Here is a 12,469-nt window from a genome sequence, read left to right on the forward strand (position 1 = left end):
ATAGTTTCTCTGGTGTGAGAAACTGAAAGTGTAAATAAGGACTAAATGTATAATAGGTAATGTGAAATAGGAAGAAAAGGGGCAAAGGGGAAGGAAGTGGGAGGGCTAGGGGAAAGGATGGAAGGGAATGGGATTAATATGAGAAAATGGAAAAATAGGAACAAAATCTTTGTAAATAGGGAGGAATGGAGGGGTTGAAGGGAGGGCTGGGAAAGGGTGAAAAATAAGAACCAAGAGAGAATGTGTAAAGGTGCAAATTTCCAATGATGAATGTCATTATATTGTATACCTAAAATGTACCAATGATTAGAATGAATAATCGATAATGTAAAATAGGAAGAAAAGGTCCAAAGGGGTAGGGGTAGTGGGAGGCACAGGGGAAAGGAAAGAAGGGAAAGGAAAAATGATGAGAAATGGAAAAAATGGAAATAAAGTCTTTGTAAATAGGGAAGGGTGGAGGGCGTGAAGGGAGGGCTGGGAATGGGGAAAAAATAAGAACCAAGACACATTATGTAAAGGTACAATTCCCAATGAGAAATGTAATTGTGTTGTATACCTACAATGTACCAATAAAAGAATTTAATACAAAAAAAAAAGAAAAGAAAAATGTACACAAACATGGCTTATGCACACACAACAAAAGGGAAATCCTAGAGGAAGTGTCATTGTGATCATAAAGAACTCCGGACTCTGCTCGCAATACAGACTCTTCCTGAAGAGCTACATGCACACTCAAAGTGCCCTACGAAGAGGCGATGTCCCACAGTCAATTCACTGATGAAGACTGGGTATGGATCATGATGCAGACCAACACTGACAGGATGTGCAGTGAAGGACTCTGCTGCTGCTGGTTAGGAGACTTTCAGACACAGCGCAGATTTCCTCTTCCCATGGTCCTCTTCCCTTCAGTTAAAAAGAGTCTAAGAATCACTCTGAGAGCAGGAATGGTATGGAGGAAGGCCAGAGTATGCTGTCTCAAAATAGGAAAGACTTCGGGTAGTTTAAGTTGGTGCAAGAAAACCCTCTGACTTTCCCTTGTTTGCCAAAATGCAAGACATAAACTTACAAAGACAAAGGTATTCTGCCTTCCCTCTGCCAGGGAGAACAGAGGTGAAGCACTGAACCTCACATCCTCATCATCTGGAGACAGTATTATTAGTCTCTACTTGGACAAGCCTCACTCCCTAGCCTTTATCTGCCTTTCCACAGGTTGCTGCGCCACATACCTGAAATCCTTTTCCTTTCTCTTGGCTTTTCTTTAAAAATTCCCTGTCCTTTATTGAAGAGGCTATAAAAGCTAGAACTCAAAGTTACCCCTCTCTGTAAGTCTCCTGTGAATATATGAAATATACATATTAATACATTTCTGTTTTTCTCTTGTTAATATGTCAGTGGTTATAGGACTCCATTCCAACTAAGAACCTATAGGAGTCAAAGGGAAAAAAACATTATTCTTCCCCTAAAATCCCATACCCTAAAACACACCTCATCTCTTATATTTACTTCTCCCTCAAGTAACAAATCTTTGCCAATAAGTATATCATTTGATTCAGTGTATTCCATTCATCTTAGTAGTGAAGTAGGACAGGTAAGCTCATGGGAAAAATAGGGGATTCTGGGCCCTAGTCCACAACTTGTTACCCAATGAAAGCGACCATGTGTACACTTCTTGCTCTCCTCCCCCCTGATAATGTATGGAATGCACCCTCCCTTTACCCCTACTCTTACCAGCATGGCAAGGGCCAGGTGTGCTGTAACAGCAGGGAATACCACAATGTCTCCAAGAATGAAAACAGCAACAGACTCATATCTTACACAGGAGGAGGTCCTCTAAAATAGGAGGAAGAAATCTCAAAACCCTGCCATCCTCATGACCCTTGCTCCCCTAGCAAGCCATAAAAATAAGACCAGTTCTCTTCTCCACAGACCAGTGTGCTCTCCATCAAACCTGTGCCTCCTTCAGCCATTCTCTTGTTTATGCTAAAGCCCATTTCCTATTTTCTCTTCTTTCTCAATTAAAGCTTTGCCTATAAATTCCTGCTGCTGAAGCAGTTTGGACTTCTATTATTACTAAAGCAACTTCCCGCCCATGTCCTGTATCAGTACAGCTACAGTATACAAAACTCACGCTAAGTTACACCAACAATTATCATTGAACTTCAGTGTTCTACACTTTCATACAGAGCATAACCAGAAAGCTGTTTCAGTGTTCCCTAAGGACACAAACCTTTCACTTTCCAATATATCTCACAGGGCAGCAAAGAGCCATCAGGGGGCAGCAGAAAGAGCAAGAGGCTAGCAGCCTGAAGATCTGCCCGTGCTCTCGGCTTGTGCACACACATGGTGGCAGAACTTAATGACCCCAACCTGCACCCTCCTCATTTGGAAAATTGGCATCAATAATGCCAGGCCTGCTCAACCAAGAGAATGTTGTTGAAAGTTAACAAAATAATTTATTCAAAGTCCTAATTAAGATCAGTAAGGCATATTCTAGTGCATAGCAGATTTACAGTCTTGGCCAGCAATGGCAGAAATAACAGGACTGTACAGGAGATAGCGTGATGTTACACAAGGCTTCTTACTTACTCGGCATGGGAGGTACCAGGCCATGCCAATGACCTCCATCGACCTCACTTCTTAGTCTAAGAACTGAAGTCACCAATTACAACAACCTAACATAATTGTCCAGAGCAAAAAGATTAACAAATACAAAAGTGGTGGCACATGTCTGTAATTCCGGCACTCAGGAGGCTGAAGCAGGAGGACTACTGTGAGTACAAGGCCAGCTTGGGCTACATAACAAGACCCTGTTTCAAAACCAAACCAAATCAAAAGAAAACAAAACACAACCCTCTATAAATGTTAGACTGATATGGAAACATGACAATAGTTATTGAGTAAAAAGAGCCAAATGAGTACTATGCTACAAGGAAGTTGCTCTTCACCCAGACTAATACAGTATAGTAAGTACAAAAAGAAGAGATATAAAGAAGACAAACATATTTGCCTAAATGATATAAAGATTTGTCTAAATGCTTGTTTCTCAACACTGTAATAGATGAAAGGGGTAAATGCCAAGAAAAAAATGTAAAAAGCAAGAGAATGGTATAAGAACTATAGAGAATGTAAGTGAACTGTACATTATTAACAGAAAGCAAGCCAGCAGCCCAGGGTAGGTAGGCACAGTGGGTGAGGGGCAGGGATGGAGTAATAAAAATGAAGTTTTAGTTAAGCTTCATTTATAATTTGAACTCAATTCAAATTAGAAATGGGATATCTATTCATCTATGATCAGAAGAGTTTACTTATATCTTAATTAATAAGCACCACAGCTACTTAACATATTTGTACTATTCTGAATAGATGCAGCTAAGGGGTAGAGGGGGAATTGTTAAATATAACACAGAACAAAGGCAGATCATGAAAAGCCTTGTGTTCCACACTCTGTGGGCAAAGAAAATGGATGAAAACATTTGAGGTAAGAACTGATATAGTCAAGCTTACACTTAAGAAAGAAAGCACGGTGGAGAAATGATCAGGAGAGGAACTAAGCAATAGAAAGCTGACTAGAGAATATTTTAGGCAACATTACACCCAGTCAAGAAAAGGTGAGAGGCTTACACTGCAGTGGCAATCCTGACTTCAGAGGGCTTCCTGGAAAAGAATGGGCAGAGCTGAAGGAGGAGGAACAGAAGTCGGAATGACACCGAAGTCTCTTGCTGAGTGACTGAGTGCTTCTGAGGCACCACTTTCCACAGGACAAAGCTGATGTAAGTAAACAACAAAATAATTCAGGAATAAGCTTTTGAAGAATACAAGTATAATCTGAAATAATATCCATTAAGTCATTAGAATGCTTCCAAGAGGATTATTTTTCCCATAATAACCATTGAGAGAAGCTCAAAAATCAAGATAGAAGAAAAAGGAACAAATGATGGTGCCATAAAAGTCCTTAAGCACAATCCATATTAGCTCATGAAAGGACCCCTGGCTTTTACTTGGAAATGCCAAGAACATTTCTCAAGGAAGCTGCTACTGATCAAATCCCCCAGAAAAGTGAGTGCCCCTCTGCTTCTCCGAACTCGGGTGGGCAGCCTTACACCACATTGCCTCCACAGGAACGCTGCGCCACACTAATGAGCTGTGGGGGTATATTGTTACCTCATGATTTCAAAAACAAGATCAACTTTATGAATGATTATTTCTTGGCAACAATTATACTGGAGAAACAGAAACAGCAAACTTTAACAACAAAATACAATTCCTAACTTTACATACACACATGCAAGCCCACCACGAAATACTTTTTCTGTCCATTCATGACCACAGCTTTATTTTAGGGAACACCGTCACCAGTGTGTTGGGCTCTTCCTGCGTGCTCCTTGGGGGGGGGGGGGGGGGACAGCCCAGAGCCTGGCTTTCCCCCTCATCTTGGGAGGAGCCTCCTTGATCTCGGTCCATTCCCTCTGTGATAATGCCTGCAGCTGCCAACTGCAGGTTTTTCTACAGCCTCTCCAGGTGAGCCGCTCTGCTCCGGCTTTCTGCCTGAGACAAACTGTCTGTACCTCTCCCTTTCCACTTCCTTCTGCCTGCCCTGTGGAGTTAGTAATATGGAGGGCTCCGTGGAGAAAAGCCCTTCAGTTTGGAATTCCACAGTGTTTGGGAGCCATTGGGAGGGAGCTCACAGGGGCTCTGGGCTCAGTGCTTTTGGTGACGGTGGGCAAGGTCCTACACGGGTCAAGCTCTCCGTGGTGTCTGGAGGACAGGCGCCAGGCACAGAGCTCGGAGGAGTCCGGGGGTCCTCCCTGGAACCCTCCGGGATCTTTTCTCCTCCCTGGATCACGCTGGTCACAGCCATGAACGACCCTGCCCTCACTGTCCTCGGATAAATCAAGGCCTGGCTCCAGGTCCTTGTGCAGGGCCGTGCTGCTGTCTTTCTGTCCGCAGGGCTTGCCAATCCTAACTCAGCACCCCTCTGTGAGACTCTGCCCCACACCTGCAGGGCCCTCTCCCGGAGCACCTCGCACCCTGAGGTCCACCTAACGGCGGGAGAGGCCTGCAAGGTGAGCACCAGACCCAAATGCAGTGCCAGGATCTGAGGCAACTGCCACCTCCTCTGACGCTGGGATTCATCTGGTGGGCTTCCCCTGCAAGCTGCCCGCCTGATTTGGGTTTTTTGTTCGCCTACATTTCCTGGTACCTGCATCTCTTGGTGTCTTTCCAGCTACTTGGAAGTGCTGCTGCCTCTAGCCCACCACGATGCAAAATCAAACAAACAAACAACAAACAAAACTCTACTCCTAACCTTTCACAAAAGAACAAAGTGAGACGTATCATATATGTCACTTCTTTTCAACACAACAGGCCAAACAACATGGGTGACAAGATTACAATTATCTACCTAATACTTTTCCAAATATACAAATATAAAGAGGAATGTTTGAGTAACTAATGAGAAACTTGAAAATTCAAGATATGATCTCTTTAATTCTTGGTTTAGCCAAGAATCTACCACAAGTATAAAAGGAAAGACAATCCAAACCATGTACCAGTTTGTTCATTCAAACTGTTAGCAATGGGTGAAAAAGGTTAGAAATTGCAATTGCATAGAAACTTGCACTTTCTGTGCATAATTTATTTGCTAGAGCATCCAGAAAAAGGCACTTAGGGTGAAATGTCACACAGTTGTCTTAAGTTATAAAAAAGCAGTGAAAACAATGATGACGTGGTTCAGTGAGCATTCAATTACATTAGAATACTATTGGAAGGCACTGGGTTATAAAAGAAATAATATAATTATGCTAAAATGTAGTATTTCCTGCGTTATACCAGCAAAATAAACACTACCACTGCCCACACAGAACCAACTAACTATATGCATAAAACCCAGGATGAACTATTTTTAATGTCATTAGACTGTCAGACTCCTTGTAACAGACTTTTTATATTTTATTTTTCCATACCCTAATTGCCAGTCTTATCTGGATATACAGTAATAGATTCTGATTACCAAAACAGCACTGGTGAGAGTTCCTTACCACCTGTCACTCTCAGTGCACCTTCTAAGCAAGGGACAGTCCAAGCACTAAGGATCCAGAATGAAATGTGATAACTGCCTCAAGAATGTTCAAAACAAACATGCCACAGGCCTACAGGGAAGTCTCTTCTAAATGCAGAGTGGGCAAAGTAATGTGCAGTGTTAAAGGTTTCTGAGAAATGAAATGAAACAGGTAGAGAACAGGCTTTGGCAACACAGACTACAGGATCTTAGGGTGTCACCAGACGTTGCTGAAATGGCTGACCATGCATCTGGGCTGGGCAAAGAAGTCTGCTAAACCACAAGGGAGAGGTGACAAAACCCTCTCTCAAATAAAAACTTTTTGAAAGGCAGAGATGTAGCTCGGTGTAGTTCAATTCCCAGCACCATAAATAAATAGATGGGTGGGTAGACAGACAGACAGACAGACAAATAGGTAGTACAGTATGCACAATAGAATTTTCTAAGAAAACAGAAGTGTGTAATTGCTCATAAAGAACTCTTGGGGCCAGGGATTTAGCTCAGTGGTTCCACCAGGTGCCTGGCAAGCACAAGGTCCCAAGTTCGAGCCCCATACCAAAAATAAAAAAATAAAAAAATAAAAACTCTTTGCTCATGCCTGCCTCAAAAGTACAAGGTCCTGAGTTTGATCCCCAGTACCAAAAAAAAAAAAAAAATTCTTTGCTCAGACAAAAATAATTCAGTGTTTTTTTGTTTGTGGTGATGGTTATAAATTATCAATTCTACAATAAGAACTAGTGATACACAAAATACATGAAAGTTCTTTTTAATGTAGACTTTGTTTCATAAACTTACATAGAATTTAATTAAAACTCAGTCACATCTGAGGAAGTTTTTCCTCCCATGTTATCTTGCTCGTTAAACAGTAAGACGTAAGCATGGCTAGTTTTTCTAATACAGCTTAAAAACATAGTAAAGAATAAAGCTAATAGTGTCAATAATTTAAATCTAAGACTTTCAGAATACCCAAAACACATACATATTTATATAACCCTATTTACATGGCCCTGTTTTTAATTTAATCAAAGCAACCCATTACTGGGGAATAAGAAGGTTGAAGGGTGACTGAGAAAGAGGCATAATTAATCACATTCACAATGAGCTAGAGTTTTCAAACAGATACCTAATTTACAGAAGAAAAACACTGGATAAATGAAAAGACAAATCAGAAACATATACATCTGCACACATCTGATCTGTGAATCCTAAGTGAAAGGCCCAGCTACTCCTGGATTTTGTAGAAACAACTGAAATTTAAGTCCTGGTCAATGCACCACAAATATCAACAGGAGCACTTACACACTCAACAGGCAATTGTTTTTGACTGTTGAAACTGAGAGCTGAAAACAAAAAACAAAAATTATATGAAAGTGGATTTGTGGGTCTCACAACAAGATCAGCTGGTTAAGAAAAAATAAATAAAAATCTTCTCATGCTGTGCCACTGATTGTTAGCACAAGATGGATCATCACACCTCAGCTCCAGGAGTGGTATTCACGAGCTCCACTACTGCGCCATAAATGCCAAGAGGCATAACTGACAAAATGAGAGGCCAAAAGTCAGCCTTTCAAGGGTGATTATGTTTCCAATCATTTTCTCCTTCTCAGACTACTATGAAAACTGGAGGGAATAAACAGAAGTAGTAGGGCAGTCCCAACAGTTGAGGAGCTCAGTGCAATTCTTCATTGGTATATTTTCAAGCCCAGTTTGCCCAAGGCAATCAAGGAGGCAGAAATGAGCAAGGGAGGAAGCAGGAGAGTGATGAAGAGCACAGGTTTCAGAAACCAAGATCATGGGTTTGTGTGCCCTTACCATCTGTGTGACTTCTGCAAAAGTCTCTGCATCACTTTCACCTTAATTATTGCTGAGCACCCAGTAATGGTTGTGAGGATCAAACTGAGATGTACAGCATTCATCACTGTATTTCCCACTCCATTTGTCATCATCATCATCATCATCATCATCCAGGCCTGAATTTATTACACTTGAACACATCTTGGTATTGTTTTTCTATTTCTTCTATTCTTGACATTCATCAATTTCTTCCCCTGAATACTAGGGAAAAAATAATTTCTTATCTATCTTCTTTCTACCATCATATAAAACACGGAAGGAACATTCTCCTTGAAGTAGGAGAATGGAGATACTCTGAATACTTGACAGCTGGAAGATTTTGTGGACTATCATTATAATCTCTCTTTATCCTTGTAGGAAGTTTCTAAAGTGCAAAAATTCAACTTCAAATACTGGAGATTTACATGGAATTCAACTTGGTAGCACTGTACTGTTCAGTGTAAGATCTACCTCAACATCTAATTGTCCCTTATTCTCTTTCCTAAGAAGCCATACTAGATAGGATGCAAATGTACATTAGAATAAGATCTTAAGCCACAGTGAAAAGAATTCCTGTCCTATCCTTCAGGAGTGTCTCTCTGCCCTCCCTCTCTGCCAACAAATAGATTCTGAGGCATATAAAACAATAATATATGAAATATATTTTCCTTTCTTTGTCCAGCATTTCCCAGTACTCTTTGTTTGTTTCTTAATTTTTTTAAATTTATATATTAATTGGTACATTTTAGGTATACAACACATTTACATTTATCATTGGGTGTTTGTACCTGTACATGACGTATCTTAGTTCTTATTTTTCCCCATTACCTATGTGCCCTTCAACCCCACCACCCTTCCCTATTTACATAGACTTTGTTTCCATTGTTTTTTTTTCTCATAATTTTTCCTTTCCCTTCTTCCCTTTCCCTTTCCCCTCTCGCCACACCTAGAATTTCCCAGTACTCTTGAACCCAAAAGGTTAACACAATTTACTCCTTTCTGTTTGGCAGGCTATAGCTTATCACATATTTTAAATGGAAATTAAAGAAAAAGCAGTGAAGAAAGCATCACAGATAATCAAAACTGACCTCTGCATCAAGGAAACATTTATTTGGACCATTAAAAAATAAGCAAATACATCTTTCAAAATAAACCATAATCTCCTACATCGTTCTATAAAAATACCCCAAGTTCCAGTAGAATCTTTTCACATAAAGCTAGGTGTACTCATAACACAAATGGAAAAACAATTTCAGGAGGAGGAGGCAAAAGTTCCTGCACATCACCCATAGCCACCTCTGCAATTACAGTTCTGCCACTTCGGACATTTGAGGGGGAAAAGAAAAACCCTCTGCATAAGCAGACAGAGAAAGCACAATCCCTGAAGTCTGGATTTGTTGGGTGAGTAGGAAATCATGGAAGCCAAAGCTACAATATATCATTTCCCTCTGTGAAGGACATCACAAGAAAATTCACTCAGCAACTGTCACCACTGAAACTGAAATCAGTTTCTTTTTACAGCTAAATCCCCAGTAAATGGTATCCAACTTGTGTTAGCCCAGGTGATTTTCCCTGCAGTTGTTCCAAATGAGAACACAATCAATACAATTCTGTTTTAAACTGAATGTAAATTCTTTTTCCACAAGCATGAATTTCACTCAATTTTGTTTTTTAAAAAATTTCCCCGGAAAACCACCATCAGACAATAAGCAGCATAATGATCTGTATTTTTGTATAACTGGGCGAAACTATAATTCCAAAAAGCTCACAGAGCCAATAACCATGAGGACTACACGGTTTGCCATAGCAGATAAGAACTACAAGTTGTTCTGCTGCTGTTCTTCCTTACTTTATGTTGGCCTCATCTTCCCATGCGGTCCACACTTTCCTATTGATTCTAACTTATAACCACAACACTCCAGTGAATGCAAGAGAACTGAAGGTAGCACCTCATGTTTCTATCACAAGTACCTGCACAGTACCTTACATTTATAAAAAAGGCACTGAATGTACTCTTTAAATGGGTGGATTTCCTTGTATGTAAAGTAAACCTCTATAAAGTTGATTTTAAAAGTAAAATACATAAGAACTCGAGTTCAATCCCTGGTACCAAAAAAAAGGTAAAATACACACCCCTAAAATACGTATTTTAATAACAGCCCTACATAGGTTTTTTTCACCATACTCAGTTAAGGCCCAAACAAATATTTCTATTTCATGAGTAAATTGCTAAACTTCCTTTATATTCTTAGTGTACATTCTGGTAGTACAACGACCCTTTAGTAGAGGCTGCTTTGTTTTCAGTTTGGGCCCATGGTAGACAAATGGTTGAATAAAGAAAGAATGCCTGGGAGGACTGTAATGAAAAAGTAAGAGGAATAAAGTTCTAGCAGTAAAATTAATAGATTAACCTAATGAACTACATCTTCCCACTCTCCCACAATAACTCACAGGGTGAAGACTGCTTCTGAGGTTGGCCATCATCTTTATGGCAGCCTAGGATTCTCCACTCACATCTGCTCCTGAACAAGGGCAGGAAAGCAGAGATACAATGTTTTGAAGAATTTGGGTGCTTTTTTAATGGGGAGAGGCAATAAGGGTTATTATTAAAAGTCACAATTCAGAAAGCACATTATGTGCTTTCTTTACCCCTTTAGGAATACGAAGTACTCTCTGACTTCATAATTAACTCCTGGTTCTATGAAAAAGAGTCTCCAGTCCCAAAACTAAAGATAAAACCAGCACTAAATTTCTGCAAAGGTAAAGAGCACTTCTTTATCAGAGTTTTCCCTCGGAAATGACAGAAAATCCATTAAATTTTTGTCCAAATCACCATCTCATTCAGTCTCAAGAAATCGCAGCTTTAAAAAAAACTGAATGTATGGTAAAATGTTAAAGCCTGAAAGTGTTTTCTTTCCTTCATCCATTCATCCATTCAAGTGTTTACTGAGGTCCCACTATACCAGCCTTTGTGATGAGTAACAGGGAGATAATGGTAAACAAGATGGACAAACTGTTTGTTTGCTCTCATGGAGCTTATGTTCTAGATAAATAAGCATCAAACAAATAAATGAATAAAAATGATGGTGCAAACAGTGATGTTGCCACACAGGAGATATGGTAAGGTAATATGGTAAAGCATAGGGTGTGGTGACACTGGGAGATTAGGAAATGGCTCAGTAAAATCTGAGGAAATACCCTACTGAACTCACTGGAAGACTGTTCATAGCAGCCTCCTTGAGGCTGTCAAGAACCAAGGTGGTGCTACCACAAGAGGGCTTCTAAAATTCAGTTGTATTATCTTTCTAAATAGTAATTAGAAACAATGAGAGCATTAAACCTCACATGAGTCTTCACATTGTGTTTTTCCATGACCCTCTGAGTGACTGAATGCAGATGACTGGTTCTGGAATACGAGCAGTTTTCTTAGGATCACTCACACTTGCATGTAGCATTAGTCTACATGGGAAGACCCAGGGCAGGAATCAGAACTAACCAGTTGGCCACTGTCAAGGTTCTTCCATGAAGTTCTGGTACAGGCCTGCATAGGAGGACAGTTCAAGTGCAAAGAGCCAAAACCCATAGGAGAAGCAGGAGCCACCCTGGCTTAGGAGCTTCCTGATCCTCAGAGGCCACAATGTCTGACGACAACTGCACAGGGCAGCTTTTGCAGGACCACTTCAGATGTGGAACTCTAAGCCCCACAAGTATGATTTGTTTTAAAATGTGGTTAAATGAATTTCAAATACTATATGGAACTGCTGTGCCCAATCCAATAACCATTAGCTCTAACTGGCTGTTCAAATGTAAATTTTATTAAAATTACAAAAAACTTAAAATTTAGTCCTTCAGTTGTACTAATCATTGTTCAAGCAGTCAATACTGGATTGAACAGCACAACAATAGAATGGGGTTTCATCTCCACAGAAAGTTCAATTGCACAGTGCTTTACAAGTTACTTTGTAGTTGCTAACATATTACAGTAACTATCATGGTGCTTTCTCGGACCTTTTAAGAAACTTATTTGCCATAATATCATTATCATTTTGAGCTTTGTTAGTGCTTTATGACTAACAGTGTAAAATAAATAATTTTTCTTTATTCCTTAATGAAAAGGTAATCAATGTTATAAAAAACTCAATGAGTGAAGCATAGGAAATTAGTATCTATAGATAGTAAAAATACCTCAAAAGCAAAAGAAATCAAAAGTTTGTTTTCTAGAAAAACTGCTGGCATGTACAATTTAAAAATTCCTAAGATGGAGTCAGAGGGCTAAGAGAAATATAAAAGTCTGCTCAGGGAAAAGCAGCAACCACTGTGACATTCAAGTCTCCATCATTTCCACAGTATGTTCTCCCCAAAACTCACACTATGCCAATAATCATGATTTATTGTAATAACTTTAGATAAAATTCTCTTTCCTGACAAACATAAGTCATAAATATGTATCCCTAGAACCTACACCATGCCTGGCACCTACTATTAGTTCCCTAAATATGTATTCAATAGACAAAATCTTTTAAGAGTGCTAAAAGGTATGTGAGCAAGTATTACCAAGTGGCTCCCACACAAGGTACC

The 12,469-nt window shown here is 39.8% G+C and overlaps 1 protein-coding gene across 11 annotated transcripts in view; it reads right to left on the reverse strand.

Annotated features, from left to right (window-relative positions):
- Positions 1–12,469, reverse strand: part of Prim2 (DNA primase subunit 2) — a 397,094-nt gene that overhangs the window by 97,671 nt on the left and 286,954 nt on the right. For 5 of the 11 annotated variants that reach the window (XM_087204938.1, XM_087204937.1, XM_087204940.1 and 2 more), the window contains one exon: positions 3,622–3,765. The exons of the other annotated variants lie outside the window; for them this stretch is intronic. In XM_087204938.1, the coding sequence (XP_087061064.1) occupies positions 3,622–3,765 (144 nt within the window). The remainder of the gene's footprint in view (positions 1–3,621; positions 3,766–12,469) is intronic. 11 annotated transcript variants of the gene reach the window in all.

This window comes from Heterocephalus glaber, unplaced genomic scaffold (assembly GCF_053883595.1).
Source record: "Heterocephalus glaber isolate CG9 unplaced genomic scaffold, H.glaber_assembly_v1.0 deba00000594, whole genome shotgun sequence".
Classification (NCBI taxonomy): domain Eukaryota; kingdom Metazoa; phylum Chordata; class Mammalia; order Rodentia; family Bathyergidae; genus Heterocephalus; species Heterocephalus glaber.